The 25,054-nt window shown below is 53.5% G+C and overlaps 7 protein-coding genes across 7 annotated transcripts; 4 read left to right on the top strand and 3 right to left on the bottom strand.

Annotated features, from left to right (window-relative positions):
- Positions 1 to 2,106: 2,106 nt before the first annotated feature.
- CC84DRAFT_1232472 (uncharacterized protein) lies at positions 2,107 to 3,277 on the bottom strand (the record flags this gene model as incomplete). Its single annotated transcript, XM_018183763.1, has 4 exons — positions 2,821 to 3,277; positions 2,656 to 2,719; positions 2,356 to 2,611; positions 2,107 to 2,278 (listed from the first exon to the last, which is right to left on the bottom strand). Exons 1-4 carry the CDS (start codon positions 3,136 to 3,138, stop codon positions 2,107 to 2,109), a joined length of 810 nt encoding a protein of 269 aa, XP_018030223.1. The 5' UTR covers positions 3,139 to 3,277.
- An 834-nt stretch (positions 3,278 to 4,111) lies between these two features.
- Positions 4,112 to 5,248, top strand: CC84DRAFT_1222858 (uncharacterized protein; the record flags this gene model as incomplete). Its single annotated transcript, XM_018183432.1, has 1 exon — positions 4,112 to 5,248. The coding sequence occupies one exon, from the start codon at positions 4,112 to 4,114 to the stop codon at positions 5,246 to 5,248; it is 1,137 nt and encodes a 378-aa protein (XP_018030222.1).
- Positions 5,249 to 12,758: 7,510 nt separating this feature from the next.
- Positions 12,759 to 13,188, bottom strand: CC84DRAFT_1222856 (uncharacterized protein; the record flags this gene model as incomplete). The annotated part of the gene is made up of 2 exons (XM_018183431.1): positions 12,759 to 12,948; positions 13,001 to 13,188. 2 exons carry the CDS (start codon positions 13,186 to 13,188, stop codon positions 12,759 to 12,761), a joined length of 378 nt encoding a protein of 125 aa, XP_018030221.1.
- A 282-nt stretch (positions 13,189 to 13,470) lies between these two features.
- Positions 13,471 to 14,051, top strand: CC84DRAFT_1232466 (uncharacterized protein; the record flags this gene model as incomplete). Its single annotated transcript, XM_018183762.1, has 2 exons — positions 13,471 to 13,612; positions 13,652 to 14,051. The coding sequence occupies 2 exons, from the start codon at positions 13,471 to 13,473 to the stop codon at positions 13,909 to 13,911; spliced, it is 402 nt and encodes a 133-aa protein (XP_018030220.1). The 3' UTR covers positions 13,912 to 14,051.
- A 506-nt stretch (positions 14,052 to 14,557) lies between these two features.
- CC84DRAFT_1222854 (uncharacterized protein) lies at positions 14,558 to 15,564 on the bottom strand (the record flags this gene model as incomplete). Its single annotated transcript, XM_018183430.1, has 2 exons — positions 14,558 to 15,033; positions 15,093 to 15,564. 2 exons carry the CDS (start codon positions 15,562 to 15,564, stop codon positions 14,558 to 14,560), a joined length of 948 nt encoding a protein of 315 aa, XP_018030219.1.
- A 2,183-nt stretch (positions 15,565 to 17,747) lies between these two features.
- On the top strand, positions 17,748 to 18,185 carry CC84DRAFT_1103946 (uncharacterized protein; the record flags this gene model as incomplete). Its single annotated transcript, XM_018175036.1, has 1 exon — positions 17,748 to 18,185. A coding segment is annotated over one exon (438 nt), but the record flags the coding sequence as incomplete, so codon positions are not given.
- Positions 18,186 to 19,816: 1,631 nt separating this feature from the next.
- Positions 19,817 to 21,994, top strand: CC84DRAFT_1181306 (uncharacterized protein; the record flags this gene model as incomplete). Its single annotated transcript, XM_018180551.1, has 6 exons — positions 19,817 to 19,820; positions 19,852 to 20,188; positions 20,225 to 20,360; positions 20,571 to 20,731; positions 21,111 to 21,234; positions 21,557 to 21,994. 6 exons carry the CDS (start codon positions 19,817 to 19,819, stop codon positions 21,992 to 21,994), a joined length of 1,200 nt encoding a protein of 399 aa, XP_018030217.1.
- Positions 21,995 to 25,054: the final 3,060 nt, after the last annotated feature.

Below are 25,054 nucleotides of genomic sequence, written 5' to 3'. Positions count from 1 at the left end.
ATAATAGGCTGGCCAAGGTTAACACTAACAATGGCTATTAAACTAGTTATTAATAGAGAAAATTAAGAGCTTTTAAATAAGCTACAAAGCATTAATTTTAGCCAATAATTTACTGCGTGGAACGTTCATAGGTAATATCACCTAATCCACTAGATTCGGTATAGTCAAGGGGCTCGGAGACTTTTGGCAAGGGACTGTAGCGATACAGGACTTTGGTGTTATCTCTATAAAATCCGGCTATCTCCGGCCGGGCCGGAGTTGATCCGGGAGGTGCCGGAGTTGACCCAGTAAGAACACCAACTCACCTACGAAGTGGGCAACAACTCCAAGAACGTCCACATTGTTTGGCGACGTTCAGATATTGAAGCTTACAGAAATCTTACTCTGCACTATACGTAGGAGCGTCTGTACCACCTCTTTCCTCTCCTCTAGCGCTTTCAGCCGTGGGGCAGCTGCTGGGCAGCCCGCGTAGCAAGTCAACTCGATTCCATATTAGTAAGCCTCTACTGCCCGCCGACGTCGCCATAGAGAAGCTCAAGTCGAATAGTAGCACCCAATCAATTTACGACTTCAAGAACTCTACTTCCTGCCATGGTGAGTGGGTAACAGCTGCGTACGCCTGCAGCTTTCTCAAATGGATCCGACGATATGCTAACAGCGGGCGGCAACACAGCCTTTGTCCGGAGCGATATTGTGCACCTTCCGGGGGTGATCAGCAATATGAGCTGTACCGGAGTTGATTGGTCAGAGGCAAGCTGCCATTCGATTTAGGTGGCATCTCTCACACAAAAAGAACACCTTCTTGCTATCGCCGTCGTCTCCCAGGTAAACAAGATCTGCTCCATATCGCCATATGGATGCAGCTTTCCGGCCACCCGTTGACTTTGACTTGTGCAAAACGCGGTAACCGAGCCGCGCGCACCCACAACCTTTATCCTGCCATGCCAGAGGTTGTTCCAATCAATATCTATTTCCCTGCCAAAATTACGAGTAGCGGGTTACTTGTGGGAAGCTTGTACAGACGGCGACGACGATAGGGATGAGCTGGCCGGTGCCAGGGCGCTACGAGCGGCAGAGGCGTGATAGGGCGTCGGTGTTGACGGCTGAGAGGTCTGCTGCGTCAGCTGGGACCCGCGTGCCTGTGAGCCTATCCTCCAAGAACTGATCATAATAGCGATGGCGATAGAGATAATCGGGCTGATATTTGTATAGGATACAGGGCTGGTAACAAGCCAGGAGTCGAAGCTCCACATTTGCCCGATGTGGGTACATTCTACGCCCCAAGCAGCCCGGATTTGCCACATCTGACACCTCAACGTCAACCCACACCTCTTTCCTAATTAGGCAATTCTATCACCATAGTACGGCTCAAAAGTTACTACGGACGGTTGCTTTTACGGCGAAATTTCTATACGGTACGGACCGCCCAAAAACACCGTCGAGCCGTACCGTAGTCACCGTATTACCGACTGTTGAAAGCGCTTAGCGTCGTAGGGAGGTGGGGTACCCGCACCAATTATTTCACCGCATCGGCCATCTTTGCCCATCTCCCCCAATGCTGGCCAGTGAAGCGTCCGCGGTGTCGATCGCTCTCGCGGTCACTCTCGGCTGGTGGATAGAAAATCCCAGGGAATAGCTTGCGCGATTAGCCGCTCTTTGCCATGTGCTTTGACTGTCGTCGTGACTCAGTCGTCCTACTCCCACCATGGCAATGCCCTTGGTCATCCTCACATGTATCCTTCGCAGACCCCGCCGTCCCTACGATCCAATTTGTGCACAGAATAGCTCCTAGGCATCCTACCTCTCCGTCGTCCAATTGGCTCCTAGGGCGTTCAGTAGGAGCTCAGACTCCATGACGGACTTGAGTATACCAAAGGTCACCTCCCAAGTCGCTACGAGTCGCGAATGACAAGACAATGTCATATCGTCCAGTAAGGAAGCTTCTGAATACGTTGCTGCGCCAATTCATTGTTGCAACAGTAGCGTTTTAACGTTCGTAATCTCAAATACAAGCGAGCTCCGCCCGTTCGACGGGACGTAAAATGCAATAGGACCATTCGAGTCTTCAAGTGCGAGCACGATATTCTCGGCAAGACCCACAAACCTTCAGAAGCGTAGCACCCCTTTCAAGACTTCCATGGCACCCAAATACATCGACTTGTTATTTTGGCATTTGCATGCGCCATCTTCTCCGAACCTAAGGTGTGTTCGCAAGAAGAGGTGCATAACCTCGGCGGGAATACTTGGTGCTTTGTGAACACGCACTGTAGACGACCGACTGGCCAATAAATTGCGGTATTCAACCCGTACGCACGTGATAAGGCCGGATGAGCCTACACTTGGAGGCCCGCTGACCTACCGACAGGCACCATCGGGCGGTTTCCAGGGTCTTTCCGATTAGGCGTCTCGCCAGCCCCTCCACAATGCACAGCTGCCGGAAACCCAACTGCGCAAAATTGATACAATAACATGTCTAGTACCGACACGTTCGTGGTTAAGCTTTGCAACCCTAGGTGCAGGCGCAATGAGTGGGAGCGCGACGCCGCCTCTCGTCGAACCATTCCATTTCGGTGCATGGTACCCAGCAACACGCCAAAAGCCAATATGACAACTGGGACGTGCGTCTGGTCGCAGCCTCACTCATCGCGCGCTTACGTCTAGAAGCAACTGTTGCGGAGCAGTGTCTGCGAATGGACATGTGACACGATCCAAGAGTACACTGGGGCCGACGCGCAGTAGCGTTTCTCACCTTGTAGCACCCAACATTGCAGGTTGGAATGGAATGGAATCATAGGATGGATCACGGGAAGAGACGCGTACCTGTGTACCACCGGACTGCGATTGCTGCGAGGCCTTTGACGAGCTCCCACTCTCAGCGGCACCTGACAAGCTCGCACTAGCACGTGCAAAGGCCCGATCCGCGATACCTGATAGCTTTGACGATTTGATCGCGGCAAGGGCAAGTTCGCGGATTATTCTTCTACTTTGTGGACCACTCGGAGCTAGGAAGGAACGGGCCTCGATTGTCGCCCAGGTCTCCAACGCACCGTTCACGCAGTCGCTCGACTCATGGTACCCACCAGAAAAGAGAGGGGACTCTTCATCGCTTTGAGCCATACTACCATGTTTCCCATTCATTCGCGGGATGACCTCAAGTCGACCGAGCCGTCACTTTTACACCATTGCGTGGATGCAAAGTCAGCGAGGTTGTGGAGGATGCAGCTTACCTAGGACCAGCGTCCCGCCTAAGGAAAAGCAGGGGTATCGAGCAAGCGAGGGTCGAGCATCAAGCACATCGAGCATAGTCTTACGGTAAATTAGGTCCTTCGCCAGATGAAAAGAGAGGATGGGCCCAAGAAGTGCTAAATTCGGGAACGAGCACTGTCGCACGCGAAAGCAAGTACTCAGGTCCCCAAGCGCGAGGGACCCAGGCGTTGGGCTCATCGAGCGCCACGAGCCTTTCGAGCAAATAATGTAATTGGCAACGGGCCCATCAGACAGCTTCGCGCAGGAATGCCAGCAATAAGGTCACCGAGCCCAACAACACCTGAGCGCAAAGTTGGTCGACCGAAATGAATGCGTCGAGCCTTTTCGTGCGCAAACGAAAAGCCCGCACGCCGCTCTTCTTGGCACATCGTGAGCGAGACCGAGGACCGCGAGCGGTTCGACCACCGCTCAGAACCACTCGTCGTGACCAGGCGTTTCCACCGGAGTGCACCCTTGGGGCGCACGAGTATCAAGCCCGACGAGCCTGCAGAAGTCAGACACACGGAAACGAGCATCGGAACGAGACTTCGCGGAGAATGGTAAATCATAAGTGCCGTGAAGGCCACTGTGAGGCGAGGTGCGATGACATATCAAGCTTTATAGCCCGCTATCACTTCCTCCGTCGGCGGAGCCTTGTTCGTGCCCTGATCCGCTAAACCGAGCGCGTCCACTCCTATCCAGGCAATGCGACTGCTTTCGCAATCCTTCTTCTAAACACACACACAACCCCAGCTCTATCCTGGGAATTCAAACGAGTTCAATCACGGGTGTGACGGAAAGTCAGAGCCCCAAGGAGCCTTCCGCCATCGCACAATCGACGTCAGGATCCACCAACCATCTGGATATGAAGCTCCTCAAGATCCTCGTTGCATTCCTCATCAGCATCCTCGCTGTGGCCGTGGCGCTCTCCTTCCCTCATCGCATCTCTCCCTTGCCTATTCTTCTCATACTCTATACGACCATCACCACGCCACTTTCACGCACCGGCCCCACCATGTTTCTCGACGTTACTATTGCCATCTACTGCCGCTTCTGCACGTGCTACCCGCTTTGGTTCTTCCTCGTGTACACGTTGTGGACGCGGTGGCTGAGTGAACAGCGAATGGCCGGCGGAGAACAGAGGCGGGCGCCCCGGCAGAGAGCGGGGAGTCGTCCCGCGAGGTCAAACCGTTCACATGTTACCGCTCAGGGTGGGCAGAGCGATGCGCAAAGCCCATCTGCAGCCCCTCGCGAAACCACCTCAGCGGTGACCAGAGGTCAAGATCGAGATGTCGATATGCCAGATGTGGATGTGGAGGATGTCGATATGCCAGATGCAGATATGCACGCTCCTGCCACAGCGGAGGAAGACCACGAGGCAGAATCCAGCGCGCGCCTCGCCGCGGTCTCTCGTGGCGGTGCCGGCGTCGCGGGACGGGAACAAGACCTGCAGTTCCGTCTCCCCGGTTCTTCGTTTTCTGCCAGGGCTCAACTTCCCTCTCTCTTTGCTGGACCCACACTCTTGAAGGACGCTCGCACTTTATCGGAGACCGCGTCCTCTTCTGCTCCCGACGCCGACGCTCAATCCACATCGTTCTCCGCGCCGTCTACCGCTCAAACCGCCGCCGCCGACCTCGCACTGATCAAAATCCCGCGCAACGTCGGACCGCGCCTTCTGGCCAGCAGGAAGCGAGCTCGTGATGCGACTTCTGTGCCGCCCGGATCGCCGTCCAGAACATCGTCATCATCATCGCAATTGACTGCAACGAGATCATCAACCGCAGCAGCATCCACAATATCAACGGCTGAGTCGATAGAGACAGCTTTACCACCCGCGGCGGACACGGCGCTCGTACTCTACCAGTTCCGCCTCAACATGCCGGGCTCGGACTTCAACCCGGAGCACGAACCGGCTGCAAAGAGACTCTGCACAGACAGGAACTCAACCGCGGGGTCCCGAGCTCCCTTTGTGAGGAAGAGCACGAATGTGCACGGCTGCTAAGACAAGAGGGGCTATGGGAACAACGACGGGAAGCCCATTTAGATGGGCTGCCGAGCCGTGTGCATCGAAGGTGTAGCAACACGTACGAGGCGCTCGTCGGACGATGCGTGTGTCAGGAAGCTCATTTGTAATGGGCTAAGGTAGACTTGGGGCTTTGTCAGGTGCGTACGTGGGCGTGTACAGGAAGCACACGCGTAGGATTTCCTAATAAGTCTCACGGTAGCTAAGAAGGGCTCTGTTGATGAGCGTAATAGACAAGGCAAAACCATAGAACAAGTAACGCTTTCATAACACGTTCCACTGCTCCGCAAATGTACGATCTCAAAGTCCAAGGTGAAGTAGGAGAGCATCATCTCAGAACCATTGTATTTCAATTGCTTATTTGTTTCCTTGGTAAGACGGGAACCTGTCACCCGCGAAGAATGTACCAGATTTGGGGACTCTCAAGTTAGTACATATTCTCCTACCCCTACAACCTCATACAGATAAATGCAGGCATACGGCATATGACCAACAACTTGATGCTGCTCCTCATGCCACTATAGGCATGACTCGACACCCCTACCGGGGCCATGGTACGGAAAAGCAGGGTGTACTATTTCAAATCTTACCAGTGGGACCAGCGACTGATGATGTTCAATCACAAACTCAAAACCATGGAAAACTTCCTCGAGACAATATCATTGTCACGACGGAGAGACGCAAGGGCTGATTGCAAGGCGAAAGAGACACTCTACTTCCCGATAAGGTGGTCAAATGCGGCTTCGAACAGCGTAAACTGGGTGGCCGTAAGCTGCAACGAAAGCGCCCGGACCGGGCTGGAACCTTCGCATTATCATTTTCACGTTTGGCCTGCTTCGTCTCCAAACCCCGCTTCTCGTCCTGCATCCGACCAAGCTGGGCATCTTTGCTCGTATGTAGCGCCAGCGGGTACGTAGTCTTACTGTGAAGAGGTCCAAGCTAATCCCGGGACCACGACGAGCGTTACGTTTGGGGCCGGTCGAGGACACGATATCAGTGGGTCATCGGTTGGGAAAGGAGAGCCATCCAACCTGATTGCCGTGCCCCTGTCTACATGAAGGGCATTTCCGAGTTCGATGGGGCGCTCGGCTGCCAATCGCTGTGTAGGCGCGCCTTGAAGTGCTCGTTCCCGGCTTTAGTGCTTCCACTTGATGAAGCTTCTCATCGAACATCGCGTTCAGCGCAGAGACAATCTAATTGTACTTGAACTCCACCTCGCTACACTCGGGTGCTAAATCGGGTGCGCGCAGATATCCTGTCATGGTATACCGTGCGTACATGTACGGGATAAGACAAGCTTTTTCGTAGACTGTCGTCAGTCGCAGTTTCAAATGGAGTCCCCTTCTCGCTGCCATATTGGCTTGTCGATTAACTATATTCTAGGACATCGTGACATTGCATACAACTGCTTGCCTCTCTCGTCGAAGAATCCATTGTTCTTGAATACTGCCCTTTGACTGTGTTTTGCACTCATTCAAATATGTATGGGAGTCCTCGCCGTGGCTGAGTTCTATTGTTAACCTCACAATGTCTGTGCGTCAATATTCTCAAGGTATTGGTGGATACGTGTACCGGAGCAGTAGATGGTAAATTTTATATCATGTTTTCCGGTAGCACACGCCGCTGGTCCAACTTGACATGTGTTTTGCTCTACTCTTATTGCTCTCAGATCTATGTTTCATTCCTCTACTTCCCACTGTGGAATAGGTCCATGTTTTCACCGAGTGGTCCCTCGGGTTGTTCCATTTACATGCACCGCCATCTAGGTTGGGATGCATCGAAACCAGACAATTACGGATTTGTGATGAGGAGATATATGCAGGCAACGATGCTGCAATCGAACATATTCGGAATCTGAGGAAAGTAAATGGGCCAGGGCGTTGACTAACATACTCGGTAGATACGAAGCGGCGAAAATGCGTGGTGTGGTCGGTGGGAAGAGGTTGCAAACGTTGTTTATGATGATGAGAGCGCTAAATATGCGTGCACCTATGAAGCGGGAAGCGAAAGATCACAGGAGGGTTGCCCATAGAAGAGGCAGAAATCCATTGAGCAGGTAGTCGTGACATGAAGAAGAATAATGTGGTGTTGGCTGGCTTATCTTTTGCGCGGCTGTTTGGGGGCTTTTCGGTCGTCATGCGTCCCGTACGGAACTGGCAGCTAGACTTCAAATCTGTGGTACTATTAAAGCACAATGAACTAACGTATCAGAATTTTTCCTAAACGGGAAGAGACGAGTTGAATAAAGAATACTTGTCGCTGGTTCCAGGTCTGGACTGTTGGTGCAAATCATGTTTCCTAAAGCAATTTCGCCGTAGATTCACTCCTCATAAGCTGTGATTGGCCTTCAACGTGATGGAAAAAAGACCGAAGCCTTATTCATGACCCTTCAGCGTGTTGGTCTCGAGATTCTTCCACGAGTCAAGGATCTGGTTGTCCAAAAGTTACAGCCCCTGGATCGAAAATCTGCAGCATTCGGACTCGATGTAGGTACACTGGCTCCATTTCACCGCGGATGTACGACTCCAGAGACCTTGAGCTGGCATGTAACTAGGTGGGAGCTGGCACGTATCTAGGCAATGAGCCTGCCCCCACCTTCACCACGGACTCTCCGTTTTACCTCTCCCTCGCTGCAGTGTTTGCGTCCAAGTCAGAGTCGGCGTCGATGTCGTCTCTTCGCCGCGTACACAGAAACACTTGTTGACCCTCGTGGTAGTGTCCGGAATCAGATCCCACATTCTTGTTTTGAGCATGCCCGACGAGGAGCGGTATTGAACCTCATGTTTATCCGCCCGCTTGAGTATTGAACCACTATTAATTGCGAGCTGAGTCCCATGGCAGCATTGAGACGGCTACGTATCCATTACAGGGTTCATAGCAGTCGTTGGACTACATGAGCATAGCCCGGCTTCTGTACTTGGGTCGTAGCTCACTCCTGTATTGACCTACCTACTCGTGACCTTTCGATAGAGCTTTCGTGTAGCTTCTCGGGACCCTGTACGTGCGGGGTTTTTTTTGGCCATTTTAGGGAGAAAACAAAAGATAAAAGGCAGTAGACCAATCCGTTCTGTTAACGTAGAAACTGGAGAGAGTACTTCAAAGCCCTGGAGGTGCGGTAACATACGAAGTGGATGTGCAAAGTCGGGACATGTAACGATCCTGACTGCACTTCAGCTTACGCACTCCTGGGTTTTGTATCCTACCTTATCCCAGACCAGCGGTCGACCCGCAGCGAGGGCGGCCAGGACGTAGAAGTTTTCCCCAATACCCGCTCGCTGTGGTTTGCGGCTCGAATACCCCGTCTTGGCCATGCAACCTTCCGTGAATATCGAGGAGAAGGTGCGGACGTTCACTATAATCTCCTAGAGAAGTAGATTGTAGCCTATAGTCCTTTCCCGTCTAGATCCTTGGACGGGTTACCCAGCGCGAACTAGGCATTATTTTGATAGATGGTCCTGGCATCGCGGCGCTGCATGGCTGGCATGAATGCAATGAAAAACTGGCCAGATTAGTCTTTCCTTCAATAAACTGGTTCTTGCTTATTGGCAGCGCGCGATGAAGAAGAGTGCAAGCGCGAGGTTGTGATTACCCAGTTGTAGATTTGTGATGTAGCTCCTAGAAACCGTAATGGCGACGCTGTGCCAGCTGCGAAAGCCCTTTCTCAGGAGCTGCACCCCTCTGCTATTTGCAGGAGACTGTGATTGTGGTTTTATCATGATTGGAACGTGTTGTTCACGTTGATACACATTTATGTGGGGGATCGTTGCTTATTCAACTTCAAAAAGCATCTGTGATAGACAAGGGGGTATTCTCGAAGGGAGTACTGTCGAAAAGAGTGCGCGGATGGAGCTCCGCCACTGAGTCATGCTTCAAACTCCCTAATCAACTCGCAAGCGCGACTAGGACATGATGCGATTAATCTGCTAGAGCGGGAGTGCAGCCGTACTGAGAGACCGGATACGGGGCTTTGATGGTATCCTTTGCTGTGTCTTGGTCTTGGGGATTCAGTGCCTTTGGCGCCATCATAGACAAGCATCGTACATGAAGGTGGTCCGGACAGTGACACCAAAAAATTACAGCATCGGTGCGGACAACAATCCTGTTCTCGATTTACAATTCCGACAAAGTGAACGTTTCGGATCATGTCTAGTGCAATGAGCTGTGCGTCGGATTTGGAGCTATCCAAGCTTGATGTCAATCAGAGTCTAGGTCTGAGTCCGCCATCCTCCACCCAACAGCAAAGCCCACCAGCTAGTGTACTGTTGCGTCGTGGAGAAATTCGATCGGGGTAGGCCGAGGCGTGCGCAAGAGCAGCATTGCATACGTCCCGGGTGCCGCTTCGGCTATTGAGTCGCTTCATCTATGGGAACACTATATTGAGGGCGACAGGACGCGTGAACGCAGGATCAGCCCATCGACACCAGGTCTGTGCAGTCGAGGTTGTGGAGAGGAGGATACGGCAGCGGCGCCTATCGTGCAAGATGTAGCGGCTCCCTCCCGTCATAAAAGTATGACAAGATCTGACATGCTGCTTCGTGTCGTCCAGCAAGCTGTAAGTTTGGGTTGTGCAAGCTGTGTGTTTTGCGTAGGGAGAGGTACTACCTTCGTCGAGTACGGGGGGTAAGAAATGTCGGTTCAGTCATCGTCGTAGTGTTCTGACTTGTGATAGGGCGCGTTCGTCGCCTGACATCCGCAATGTCGTCGTTCCTAAGGAGCACGGATAACGTTTGTATGACCGAGCCTCTATCGCACGGCTATGAGGAATTTCGGGAGTACACGTGTTTGTATTGCGAATGGTGAATGGGCATATGAACAGCTTATGGATGTGAGAACGACATACGCGTCGGTTGTCCCAGTATAACGGTGATGCCCGAAGGTTGCTCTTGCAACCTCCATCCGAATTTTGAGGATCACTTACCTGAGACTGCGAGATGGCAGCACAGTAGATGCAACGTGATTCCCGCCAGCCAGGGCAGATTTCCACATACTCATCGGCTCCCATTGTGTGGCGAGGCTGTGACTCCTCGCCAGTAGCTGCAGGTACTCGACGGACTCGATCAATGCCCCAGCGAGAAATGAGGGTGAGTTGGCGTTGAGGATGCCGATTGAAGCCGTTGAGATGACCAGTCCTGTTACCTAACCTTGCAACAAGGATACAATCTGTTGATTCGATTGATGGATAGACTATGTACTTAACCCTGTGCGGCACAACCGGTCCGGCGCGATCTGTTCAAATGGATATCTCGAACCAAGTCTCCAACATTTTCATAAATGCCTTTTGTTCCTTCCGAAGTACATGACGAGGGCATGCGGTATTTCGGGGTGGCTACTCTGCAGATTCGGGTGGTGGTTTGCTTTCTTCGCTCTCTCTGACCTTTCGCTTTCCTGGATTCTGACCTGGTCCGCGCGGGAGAGGTATTTAGCAGGGTAATTCATGCGAATCTTGGACATGAGATGATTGAACTTCATAGGTATGACCCTTGAGATAGTAAGTAAGATGGAGAACGAGTGTTGTCCGAATCACTTCACAGAGGAGTTGGGTGAGTCGTTTTCTGCGTCTTGGGAAGTCGGTGCACAGTTTGGCACCTGGTGTAGCACGACCGAGCTCTGCACCGGAGCGCTTCATTTTCGACATGATCTACCTCCGCGACGGCCACGACGGCAATCGTAAGTAGGGGTCTGTTGAAATCCACCACAACAATATCCCGTATGCCCACGGCGCGGGTAGTATTGGTTTGTTGACATCACCTTTGGGAACGGGATCCTCAGGGCGGGTAGTCTTCTTCCTCCATCCGTGTGCTACCTGTTGATGAACGAGTGAATGGCCGCTTGCCACGAGAAGCTTCCCATACTAAGTAGGGTGGTGATATTCGTTTAGCATGGAGAACAAGTAATTGTCATTCCGCTTGTGGGAGTACTTGGCGATGCAGACAAACGGGCGGCTTACTGGATAGACGGGTGTTTGGAGAAGGCTTACTGGTATTGCTGTCTGGAGATGTCGATACTATGGTAGTTGAGGACGCCTTACTTTGCCTTGTGATGACTTGTGAAGAACCATGGTAAGAGTTCTGCGTTTCCATCAAGGATGAGAGGATTGAGCGACAGAATCCGACGCCACAGGCAGTTTGTTGTGGTGGAGCGGGTGGCGCTGCGCTAGCGTGAGTGAGGGCTTCTGAAGAGGGAAGGCGCGACTACGATATGGCGCCCCACAACGTGAACGCGTACTCTAAGCAACCTCCCACCACACCAAGCTTTAACCTCTCCCCAAGAAAAAAGTCAAAAACGCGACCTCGTTACCCGCACCACCATGGCTTCCAACGGCACCGTCACGCAAATGATCGAACCGAACTCTGTCCCCGCATCGGATGGCAAACCTGGCTCAAACAGTGGCACCGCAGCTGTTGAGTACGTACAGGGTGCTGGAACAGAGGCCCCGCCCAACTCCCCCGTTCTGTGTACGTTGCCCGCCGATCGTGTGGCTGGGTGCTGACAAGGTGCAGCACCGCAAGATAATTTGTCGCCCCCGCATGACTTCGCGAAACTGGTCGTCGCAATGATGGCTGAGAAGGGACTCATCAGCCAGTGGCAACGCTCGGCTTGAATCTTCTGTACGTCTGCACCTATCTACCACGAAGAAGTTATATCTGACCACGGGGAGAGACAAAGCACAACGTGCCCAATGTCGTGGAGAAGGTGAATGAACCGAGCTCAGTTGATCTAGGATGACTAGATGGAGAGCATGTCGATCGTGGCTTGCGGCGGATGGAGGAATGGAATTGTCGAGGAGAAAAGCCATCAGATGCTCCTCTACAGATCTTGAGCAATGATGTCCAAGTTCTTAGCATGTGCTCTGGACAGTGAACAAATAACAAAATGCTGAGATGTGGATGGGACTAGTCACCTTTGTGGCACTGATCACCAACCAAACAATTTCTCACGCCCAATGTTTCCTCCCCCAACGATGGAACACAATACCCACCCAATCAGCCTCTTGCTCGCGAGGACGTCTTTGTGTTCGATGGCAGCACTGGAACCCATCATCACCACCGTTTCAGGCTTGTTTGACGTACCTTCTAATGCTGCTCACGGCCGCAAACGCTCACAGCTGGAGAGTGCATATGCAGTTCAAGTATTAATGCTCGTGTGGATGCCCACCGCAATGGATGCGCTGATCGAAAACGAAGTCGGCTTTGAGATGGCCAACTACCACGCTGTTGGTCATAGATCGAAACACAATGGAGAAGTGCATGTAGGTAATGTGATTTGGTTGGAAAAGACCATTCAGAATGGGAAGCAGCCATGGAACCTCATTCCAGTGCCATTAGACAGTATGGCAAAGAACCCAGAATGCGGGTCGTCTCGCCGTCCGTCGCCGTACCGCCCACGGTATCGCAAGCTCCGATATAATCCCCGTGACATGATCTGCCGCAACATCGCCCATATTTCGCCGCAACTACTTCAGTGACTGCATGCCCTCCAGCTCCCAGCCCTAGCGTGTGTCCTTTTCCGCCGCCTTGTCCTTCTCCGCCGCCTTGTCCTTCTCCGCCGCCTTGTCCTTCTCCACCGCCTTGTCCTTCTCCGCTCCCTCCGCCTTCTTTACGTTCTTCCTCGGGATGTACTCGGGTGAATACCGTGTCCTCTTCTTCGCGACGGGTTGATTGTACCGCTGTCCTCCGGACCTAGAAAGGACATCAGTATGACGCATCCTAGCTATCGTATTGTCTCACTTACGTGAAGAGGTAACTGTACGATGCTGAACGACTGCTGTTCACTGCGCTGCCGGTGGTCGTGCCGCCGCCGGAGACACCTGAGCTATCGTGGGTGCTGGCCTTGCGTCCTGCGTCGCCACCGACAGCCGTGACGGGGTCGCACTTGTCGTTGGTAGCGTCACTGCACTTGGGTGGAACTTGCGCAGCCATCTTGAATGTCGAGTGACGGTGGCGCGCTTGAGGAATGTCGCTGCGGGAAGCTGTAGCAGTGCTGGTGAGGCCGTCGAGCTGTCGCAGGGAATATTTCGCAGTGTTCGCAGGGGGGTTGTAGTGGCGATGTAGAAGCTCGGGTGGGTGACGCCCGTCGTCGAGGTGATTGCAGGGATTGTGGGCCGGTACAGTCGTTCCTTCTTGTTTGAACTACAACCACCCACACTCACTAAATCACCACACCGAGCATCGCAAGACTTCCCACAACTCGCTGTCGACACCATGACGCCAAGTACCATTGCTTCTTCGAACATTGTGCAGATCCTGGAGGGGCTTCCGAGGATGTCGAGCGAGACTCCTGGCTTGGAAGCCCTGGGTCCTCCCAAGCCCGGCACTCGTGCTCCGCCAAGCTCCCCTGTGCTGCGTAGGTTTCCCGCTCTTTTGCATGGCTGATTGCTGACAGGGTACACTGCAGGTGCAAAGCCTGTGGCCAGGTTGGCGCAGATGGTGGAGGAACTCGAGATGCTCATCGCCAATGACGAGCAGATGCGACTTGACAAAGACCGACTTCAAGCAGAACTAGAGGTTCTCGGTGACATGGAAGGCATTCCGCACGCGGAGCTTCAAGCAGAGAAGTCCAACAGTGAGCGCGAGGAGGGTGCCCGCCAGGGACAGGACAACTGCCCGAAGCTGCACATCTCAGGCAAGCGCGACGCAACGTGAGTGTCGTACGTGAAATAAACCCCACCCCAACGAGCCATGCTGACGGCTCCGGGCAGCTGCGAGCAAGATGTGCTCGGAGATGGAGTCAACTCCTCGGATCCGTCCATCTTGACTGTCAGACCGCGCTCACATTTTCCAGCTGGACCAGCTGTCAGCGACTGCGAGGGAGACTTTGTATGTAGAGTTCACCGTACCAAATACATACTCTCTCTCGATGTTGCACGCGCATGCAGGTGCCCGTGATCCGCTTTCTATAGACATTGCCAGGGTAGGCAGCACATGGTCCAAGTGTGCTTTCCCTTGCAACACCACGTTCACGTTTGCAAATGGGCCAAGTCAAATCGTAGGATGCTTTCATTCAGCTACACACGGTGGGAGCCGAGCTCGGGTAACCAAAAAGGGCTGAGGCCGGGTATCGCAGGAAAAACGAAGCGGCAGGGGCGCGGATCGTGAGGTAGAAGCATCTGTCCTCCACCGAGAGCCGAGGACAATGGTGTACATGATGAAGGGGCAAGGGAGGATTGTCCATGAAGGCATCGAAAAGAGCATTCTAGAGCAAAGGAGCCAGACGGCCGGACGCTTATGGTGGGGAATGTGGCGAATGTTGGAGAGGCAGTTGTGGCCGCTCATGAATTGCCTGGGCAGTTCATGAGGACGCCGTTGTACTGGATAGGAATCCGATCAGAACCATGTCCCTCTGACGTTGCCGAGCGCCTGCGTTTGGTACCCTTGAGGCCCCACGACTGGAGATGGTGTTTGATGGAAGTGAGTCGAGCACCGGTACTGTAGGCTTTCGGGCTTCCTCCATGTCGACTTCGTCGGACAGGGAGTAGGCTCCTCGGCCAACGGTCTCCATGTGGTGAACGAGCACTTCCTCGCCGCTCTTTGTGCGTTCCGACTCGCGCCAATGAATGTGGAATTGCAGCTGCTCGCCATCGGTGACTATCGACAGGTGGCATGTCTGCAAGAGGGTTGGGCTGGCACCAGCGCGCTCGTACAATTCGAAGAGGTGATTGACAATGGTAGCCCCATCGCAGCCGCCTTGCAGTCTGGCGTCGTAACTGTTTTCTGCACCCGTCGGACACTTCCATTGCATCGTCAGAAACGGCAGATGCAGATGACCTGGGGAATGGATGCAAAGTTAGCGAGCGTTGGATCAGGATGCCACATGGCGCACCGACCTGTGAGAGGCTCGAAGTCCAACTTGTCCTCCGCTTCCTCATCAAAGGCCATCTGCACGCCCGCTTTCCTGGCGCTCTCTCGAACAATGTATCCGTAGCATACGTCGTGCTGAGGCTGCGTTGACGGCTTGTGCAGCTCTACGACTGACGGGCGAAGTGTCTGAGGGAGGAATTTCTTCTCCAGGTTGGGTTTGAGGCAGTAGTCCACACATGGAACACCACCCAGCAGCTCTCCCTGCAGGCCCTCCATCAAAACTGGAGTGAGCTTGTGGATATGCGTGTCTTCGCTCTCAGACCTTATGGACGCTGCTACTTTGACCGTTTTCTTTCCATAAGGTGACGTCGATCCTTGTCTTGGTTTGCGGATGGTGTTGTTTATGTAGTCCTGCAGCTCCCGCGGCATCGGGCACTTCTGCAGGACATGTATATCGTACGCGAGGAGCTTCTTGTTATCGTCCATGCTTTTCGGCATCGTGGCGGCGCTCCCTTCGTCGGAGCAGCTGAAGCTGGCGGTATCGCTGGCCTTTGCGCTTGGGGGGAGACGCTCTCGAATCTCGCACGATTGCCGTGAGTAAGCGGCGACACGACCTGTGCAAGACGCGTGGCAGGCGCTGCGTCGATGGGCCGAGGGCGTATAGTGCTGTTCTCCGAGCTGGCGAGGGACCAGGTATCGGGTTCAGAGACGTCTCGCTGATGCAGCGGTCGGTCTGCTGCGGGCAGACATGTATGGAGTTTGAGGCTGCAGTCCACCACCATGGGCCTGGGTGCGTAGTGACGGTGTCGCGAGCAGACGGACCTGGGTCGCTATCGATACGGCAAGGCCAGCCCGAGCGCCAAGCTCAGCTCATCGCCATCCTTCTTTCGCTGCCCACCGCGGCTCTCTTTCATCCTCGGTTCTCGCAGCCGCAGCCCACGCCTTTCGGCATTCTACAAGCAGGCCTGGAACTATTCAAGCAGCGGGAAAGACGATGACAAGCGCTGGATCGGGTACGTGTTGGCGTACGAGTGAGTGCTAGCTCGGAGGAACGACCAGAGGTCGTGCATCACCGCACGAGACACGTGCACACTGAACACAAAGCAGCTTCGCTGCCTAATAGCGAAGGGCTACGCATGCAGGGAGGGAATCCATCCACTCCGACCAAGACTTGACGAAAGGTCCTATCGTTCCATACGCATGACAGAGGCCGTTTCACTCTTCCTTACCCTACAGCGTCCATGGCGAGGTCTTCGTGCGACGGCACCTGCTCTCGGCGCGGGCCATCTGATATCCGTGCCCTCGTGCAAACACACGTCTGGACCCTGGACCGAGAGAACGTATGCGTCCGCGATGTTCGGCCGCTACTCCGGTCGGGGATCCTCTCTATCATGTCGAGGGTAGCTGCCAACGTGACCGAGGAGATTGGGCCAAAGGCTACGCAACTCCGACCGGTGTCGAAGACGGGCTGAGCACATTTGAGGCATAACGTGCTGCCTACTAAGAGCTGCTTGACAATCCTTGCAGCACTTGACACCTTTCAACGAACACCGGCAACGTGAGCGTGATAAGAAAGTCGTTCTTTGTCTGAATGGCAAGTTGCTCACAATCCGATGCAGACTATTGTGAGGGACCCTTATCAGCGGGAAACCCATCTTGACCTGGAGGCTGCCGTCCTCCTCTCTGAGATCTATGCCGATGGAGAAAGTCTAGTCTGTTCTGCCAGCTTGTCGAATTGGGCTGCTCCATGAATCCCTAAATGGTCCATCGCGACTTTTGTGAATTTTCCAAACTTCGCAAGACTAATGTAGTACGTGTTTACTCCTAGATTCAGAATCAGCAATGACATAGTTAACGTGCCCCCATATCCAGGATTCTTGATATCTGTCTGTGTGCCATCTACCACACGAATCCTGAGCTCGTTCCAAATCATGTTGGTAATGTTTTCTGCCCTCAAAGACTCCACACCTTTCCTGGGAGCCCGTGGCCCAATGATATCCCACGGCTGCTGCGTATCCACTGTGGTAATTCCATTCACCGTCAGCCATTGCGCGCACGGTAACGAAGCAAGAATCGGCGCAACTTCACACTAAGGAACCAACTGTTGGCAGAACTATACGGCGACCCACGAACGTCGACTACAATGAACCCTCGAAGAGACTGCGCAAGTCCACCGGCTGGACAACTGCCCTGGCTTACTTTCCAAGCACGCCCCTCTCCGAGGAAGGGTCTCGTTCACCCGCAGCACCAGACGCCGACGGATTCTGCGCAACAGATATCAGAATAGGTGGAGATGCATGCTATCATATTGTGAATGCAAAAGGCTTGTCCGTGGATGATATTGAGCGCTTGAACAAAGGGCGGGACTGGGGATGGATGAGCTGCGATTCGCTTCCGACTGGCATCATTATCTGTCTCCCAACAGGCGACGCACTGCGCCAAAAGGCTTGAAGGTGATGTCTGTGTACCTGAAAGACTTGGGACCTTGTCCGTCCCCCTCAAGTTCTTGAGGGTCCATTAAATTCCTGCTACAACACAGAGCGCCACTGCACCATCACGTAAGTGTAATGCCGATTCATGATGATCTGCTAGATTATCATACGCTTCTACGGACCTGCTCTGTGCGAATATCATCCAGAGGGGTCCTCTAGTACATCAAAGTTGGAGAACAGGTGAGCTGGAACTGCAGCACGACAATTACCAATACATCTTCACTTCCAAAACAATTCGGATGGATCGGGCATTGCGACTCATCGAACTTTGATGGTGGGTGCCTGTGCCTGGCTGCAGGGGTTCCCAACCGTGATGGATCGTACACCCACATATGCTGTGATTGTCGATTCGATCGATGTGCTTGGAGATCCGAGTTCGGGTTTCTATCTCGACAATCGCAGCAGTTCCTGGCCATCCCGGAGCGCAACATCATCTCAATCGGAGGTTGGGCATTTGCCACCGAGCTTGGGATGTCCAATAACCTGCGCGAGGCGCTGCAGGAGGCAAACCATGGCACAATTGCGACCAATTTGGCCCGATGCTTCCGCGACAAGAAATTTGATGGCGTTGATTTCTATTGGGAGTACCCAGGGGTTTTTCCCTTGTCTGCTCTTGTTCAGCGCTGACCGTGTGGATGGGTAATGGACGTCCCAGGCATCACCCCTGGTAAGCCTACTGATGGGCAAGCTTATCTGCGTTTCCTCAGCGCCATGAGGCGCAAGATCGATTCAACCCAGGTTCTACTGGTGCTTACCTATCCAGGATGGCGGAACTGCTCGATGGCATGTGTATATGATGTACAATCTGCATCATATGTTCGTGAATATTCCACGCCTACTATCGTTTCGAAAGCGAACCAATGCGAAGGTCAGTGGGACTCGGGCGATCCGAGCTCAGTCGGAGGCTGTCCGAGTGAGAGCTACCTTCGGAGCCATGGTGACACAATGTCATTGCATCGGCCTCCCTACACTGACTGTTCGTTTGGCCAATCTCGCGGAGACATACTATACCTTTGCAATGATCACAAAAGGTGGGTCACCAAGTGTTTCGTGGGTGAGTGTAAGGTGGCCGTAAGCGCGCGTCGTGTTGCCTACTCATCGCACATAGGCGGAACGAGCTGCGTTGTGTCGAGTCAGCGGGGATCGCGCCAACTCTGAAGCTGCAAATGAAGCCTGTACGAATACCGCTGGCTTCATTTAAAACGCCGATATCGACAGCATCCTATCTCGACAGCATCCTATCCACATACGACGTCATCCGAACGTGACACGACTATGAATCATCAGGATAGACCTTCTCGTATGCAACAGTGAGTCCAACCTCCACAAGCGCTTATCGCCAAGTTCATTTCGCTGCGAGTATAGGTACCGAATCGGTCGCGTATAGGAGCGAGCAAACGAAAACTGTGCATCGAGAACGCTGGCGGGCGAAGAACGTAAGGCTCGGCGGACGGGAAGGTCGATCTGCAAGCCTTGAAAAATGCCGGTGGCTCTCGGAAGAAGGCGCAGAGCCCTGGAACGATGACACGGATGACAGGCCATCACTGCTTCCGCCTTTCGATGCCACATGCGATAGCGTAGACGCCACTGAAAAGTCTGATGACACGATTGCTTGGCATTGGCGAGATCTTAATGTCGTGGATGTGTTTTAACGCACCCTCGCCGAGTCCCACGCCCAGTACGACCGGTGGGTAAAGTTCTACACCTATGCCGACGCTGTGGTCGCTTCGGCGAAAAAGTTCATCGTTAGCTTCACGAACGATGCCCCTCGGCTGCACATTTGATCACGAGGAGCAGCGCAAGAGCATCCACCAGGTCCAGTATCGGTTTCATCGACCTGATCTTGTGTCATCGGGGAGACCGTTTCCCTGCGGTGCGTTTAGCACGGTTGGTTGAGAAGGTGAGGATGGTATGGTGTGGGGCCGTACAGTCGAGCGCTCAAGTCTGTCAAATTTTCGCAGACGCGCTTACGACTTCCCTTGGACTCGTTCCATCCGCGGGAGCATAGCCTATGGGGTAGGAATAGTCGTACTCCGTCTCGTAGTGTTCGCGTTTCTGGTCGTGAAAGCAGTACCCAGGGACAAATACGCTGCGTAGCTCTACCTTCTCGGAGGCGTTCCATTCTCTGACAGTACATCTGCCCAGGACCAATCTTCCTCATTCTCTCGAAGCATCCACAGACTTTTTTTGTCGTACAGACCCAGTCCGGGGCGGAGAGTATAGTCTGCTGGACAGACACCGGGTATGTTCTTTCCGACATGGGTACGTCGGCGTCATTTCTAGTCCGGGACAGATATGCACAGTGTGAAGGGGCTCCCTACAGTGCACCGTTGCCGGAGGGTAGAATATTTGGAGACTGGGATTGGTATCCCCACTATATTGGGGGTTCGAACTGCTCCAGCTTCCACTGCGATAGCGACACTTGGCCAAGTCATGAACTTTGTGACAGTGCTCACAACAGACAAACTCTTTAGGTGGATGCCAGTAGAAGTACTCGGTGCCGGAATGCTAGAGATCGCCGAAGACATAAACGAGAAAGACCACGAACGACGCAAAGCCACTATCGTACACTCTCTCCCTTCGATTCTTTTCATTTTGGCTGTTGTTGGCGAAATCCTCGGCTTGATCGGGTAACTTGGCTCGCTTGCGAACTTGGCCTGCTTCAGCTCCGTCTTTGGCGTTGTGGGAGATTCAGTGCTAGACCTTCAGAGACTTGTTGAAGACAAACTCAACCTCCTGGGTAATTTTGGTCTTGTTCTCACACCGCTGGCCTTGACAGATGTGGTGCGGATGTCGAAGGGAGTAAGCATGCGCAAACACTAGATGCAAGAGGAACTAGGCAAATTGAGAGCGCAGCATCCACTGGGGTCCATATCTAGGACCAGACGTAAGCTCAGCGTGAGGCCTCCAGGCTTTGCTGTGCGTAAAGTATGCGTCGCGCGGTGGCGCTGACTGGTGCATCGGGTTGCTGGTTCGCGGAGGATCCCTCTTGCTTGCTATATTTCCGTGAAGCTGGGCTCTTGCGTTGGTGGGATCCGTCGCCCCCAGGCGGAGCGTGGTCGCCTGTTCTGCACCACCGCACGTAGGGAAAGCTTGGGCCGTATAGCCCCAGATGACGCCACGGATCAGAGGCATGCATTTTCACAGACATCCCAGCAGGCGTGTACGCACAGGTACAATGGTCGCTGTGGGTAGATACAAACCACTGGATCGACATGGTCGTGGCCACGTACATAGCGGCAAAGTGTTTTTCCGCGCCGAAAGCAAAAGAGGTTGACGTATTGCGCGAATAGCCCCATCCATGAGACGCAACTTCTTCGATTAAGAGAGTTACCTCTTGACCAAAGCCTCGCTCACATTCGTCGACTTATGTCCAGCTCATTGACAGATTCCACCACGTGCGTTCAAAACCAATCGCAAACTTCGGCGCGCACCAAGCCAGATCCAGGCGCTCTTACGATTTGGCTGCCATCTATCGCAATCTCCGCTCCGCAACTCTTGCAAGTCACGGAGCACGCTACAAGCGTACCTAATTGCACTGACTCTTCCTAGCGTCTCCACGCGTACGTCGGCCGGAAGCCTTGCGTCGCGTCAGGTGACCACTGCGGCTCCCGCGGCATTTTCTCGCCACACTATCAGCCTCACCGACTTTTCATGGCTCGTCCCGCGCGCAAGGGTAAGTCCGCGGACTCGCGTCCTCACCCTGTGAAACGTCACAGAGTCCAGGATTGCCTTATGCCCACCCTGTCGGACGACAGCACTCCAGCTTAGCCTCTAACGGTGGACAATTTTGGCAGACTCCAAGACACCTCCCCTCCTGCTGAGCCAGATCTCGACAGCCGAAGCGAACTTCCGAACACACGGCCACGGATTTACTGGAGTTCGATAAACTACAGCGGGTGTCATCGTCGAACACCAGGAGTAGATACCACCAAGTGTTCGGCAACTCATCAACGGCCTCTTTCAGGCAGCGTATGTTGTTGCAAATGCTCACGTAGCCCATCAAGGCGGCCAAAAGCGTGCGAAGGAGCTTCCTTGCGAAAGGCATCGGCCTTGTCTGTTTCTTCGATGGAGGCCACCCGCTCTCAGCCCGTCATCCAGACATGCAGCTGCACAACGCATTCCTCCCAAACTCGCCCACTGCCACTTCGGATACGCGACTGGAACAAGCTCAACCGGATCTCGCCAGCGGCTATCTTCTAAGTCGCGACAAGGGTCGAGCCCCGGTGCCCTCTACTCGACCCAAAGACCAGATTAGGATAGGGGTGGTGCGAAGTCCTCGGACTGACCGGCTTCGCTCACTCGATGTGACAGCTCGCCTGTTCCTGCCCTACTCTACGACTCAACGAAAGACCCACGACTTGGTGTGGAAAGTCATCGCCCAGGGAGCTCGTCATGGTACGGTCATGAACGAGCACCTCCGCGCTCTTCACTAGACCGCTCAAGGTCCCAACGATCGAACTGATCCGAACGTAGTGCTTACGACGCACCTTCGAGGGTACCGCGCTTATCCTACTTCTACAGTCCCAAGAATGGCACCTATCACTTGGAACCCGTGAATTATTCCGTGCCGCGGTTGAGTTCCATGACGCGCTACCGAATAATTTTGCGCAATTGGAAAGACTACGCCATGGTCCCTCGTTTCCATGCTATCAAGAGAGCACTTGGGAACACTAGTCCTCATTCCGCGGCTGATGCTGGGCAGGGCACTGCCCAGGGCGACCGAACTACTCCACCCGTGGCTGCACCGCCACACAAGCGCGGCCCGATTCGGAAGATGACACTACCCCTTCGATCTTCTCCGAGTCCGTGCCTAGGAGGAGCGCTCGTCTTCAGAATCCGAACGGCGACTGGACACACTTCAACATCAACCAAACATGCGTTTTGGGCGCACAAAAGCCCCTTGCGACGGTCACTTTTCTTCGTTACTTCCTATTTCCTGCTATCCCGGTTCGCAAAACGAATGTACGATGGTGTCAGGAAAAGGCGTTTGGTGTTTGGATGATACCCAGAACACGCCTCTCACAGGGCTGGGAATTATGCTCTACTGGTTTTACCACCCAGCACAGACCGCTCAAATAGCCAGGATCCCTGGTCTTTTGGTTTGCACTGTGGTAATAGTAGGGTAGTACTTCAGATGCGCTTAGCTAATTTCCTGTGCATCGCTTCTTCCCAGACTCATCTCGTCTCAATACAATCTTGCGCTGGTTCGAGATGTAGGTCCAGGACAATAGTCTGAGCGCTGTGATTATTCTCAGGGAAGCACTACGTAGGTTGATTCTAAGAAGCACCGGGCTGTAGGATTCCTCGTGGCCTGCATTGAAATATCAAACATACACTGACTACGGGAAGGGCGCTGGGTCTGGGCACAGTGTGTTGCACCCGGATATGGTAAGCTAACAAAGGTGACGCGTGTGGGAATATAGCGCGAGCGCGTCAAGACGCGTCATCAGTCCAGACATCGGGCATCCACCACTAGCTCTGCAACTCATGGTCCCCGCAGAAATGGTTGTTTATCGTGGTGGTGCTTTGAGTCTTAGAGAGTGCACCGTCGTCCACCTTTTGCCTCCACACAGGCTACGGCAGCAGAACCTCTGGGTCATCGGACATGGCCTATCTCATACGACTGATCGCCCTAGCTAGGTGTACTGTCTTCGTCCAAGGCGGTGGCCCCGAGCAATTGAACAAATTCAAGGTATGCATCGAAGACGCGCCGAGATGCCGACACATGATCTTCCTAGGAGGAGCGTGCTGACGAACATTTTAGCGGGAACAGAGAACATATGGACATCGAAACAGGAATAGCAAGAATAGGGCACGAGGGCGTTACAAAGCCTATTGCTAGAAAATGCACTTCCTCGTCGAGGGTCAGCTCAAATTCCCCGCCAACCTCTTCGTCCCGAGCGCGTGCCCTTCGACCGATTCGAGACCAAGAAGAGCAAGAACAACACGAAGCTGTGTTGCGTAATTGCATACATGAGTAAGATGTCGGCAAATGCCCCTGCATAGAACAGAAATGTGCGCTTACTTCACAGTGCATTTCGGATACACGTGTGTAGATTCTGGACATGCATGCGTTCTGTCTTTAGGCTTGTCAGGATTGCTACTCCTTCCAATTTGGCTTTATACACGAAATTCCCCTCATGCATGCAAGCAGGCGAGTAGATTGGGCTTGCTTCCCTGCTTCCGCTATACCTACCACCCAGCTTTCTGCTGCCCAGCTCAGGGCGATAATCCCTCTTGCGAACGCACCCAACAGTATACTACCGGCGATTCTTCCAACTTAAGCTATTCATAGCCTACAGTTCAACAGGGTAGACAGTGCCACCGGATACCAGGTTCCGGTGTGCAAGGCGTCCCCCCATAGTAACCTAGCCGTGTCGACTCGTCCTTTGCGTGTACACAGAAGGAAACATCGCATGCGAAGTTGCATGCATACCATGTTGAAGGCGACTTCTTGATTCATTCTGCTTGCAATTCCGGAAGATTTTATAATCTCTCCTTGTACGATTTTAGCATCACCAGACTGTCTTGACTTGCCAAGGCATCGCGTCATTCCTTGTCCGCTGCGCAAATGTGCCGGTTAAGCCCATCTCGTACCCATCCGCTACGTTCGTTGCTTGCCCATCATCGCCAGTATACTACCTCCGACTCCAAACACCACCTCTCTCGTCATTACCGTGCAGTTCACCGCACGTTTGTCCATGTATTCAGCCCGAACAGCATGCCTCTCCACGCCGACACTGGACCAGATGACACAGGACACTTCGAGACGTCGACTTTCTCCCGGAGCCGGCTCCGAGTTACGGCGTAGGCGAAGCATCGACTGCCCAAGTAGCACCCTCTGGTGTGTGGCTCCAAAAGAGCAGTCCAGTCTATACAGTGTGGCACAAGCTACGGCTGCTGCATTCAGGCAGCAGTGCGGGTGTACCGCGCGCCACCTCACGAAGTCTTTGGGCAGCATCGGGAGCCGGCACAAGTATTGCATTCCCAGTGTAAGAGGAATCGTTGAAAGGGCGATAGATGTAGGGTACTAGCGAAAATCCTTCATCAGCCATAACCACCTCGTCTAATCAGGTCATTCACTGACTCGTTTGGCTCGGGCAGGCTATCAGATGGCTTGCGAGAGTGCGCGTCTCAGGACCTGGTCCTTGGTCGATTCTCGAATTCGAGCGGGCGTGCGACTGCGCAAAATTTCTTGGTGGCTTTGGTACCTGCACCTGTATGGCTGAAGCAGTAGTACAAATACAGACAGGATCGAACTTGGGCCTGTTGTCGGCGAGATCCGAAGAATTGCGCGACCGGCGGATCGAGAACACAGCTTGAAAGACTTTGGAGCATCCCCGGCGCGCGCAGGACAGCTTGGCGAGCCCATACTTCCGTAGTCTTTGCCGCATTTCGATTCACCGCTCTATGATTGAAATTTGCACAATTCTGTTTCATACCAACATAACTAAGAGAATAGGGGGGCGGGTTCATCGGACGGCATCAGATCG

Source organism: Paraphaeosphaeria sporulosa (genome assembly GCF_001642045.1).
Source record: "Paraphaeosphaeria sporulosa strain AP3s5-JAC2a unplaced genomic scaffold CC84scaffold_14, whole genome shotgun sequence".
Classification (NCBI taxonomy): Eukaryota; Fungi; Ascomycota; class Dothideomycetes; order Pleosporales; family Didymosphaeriaceae; genus Paraphaeosphaeria; species Paraphaeosphaeria sporulosa.
This window is presented reverse-complemented; position numbering and strand designations above follow the sequence as displayed.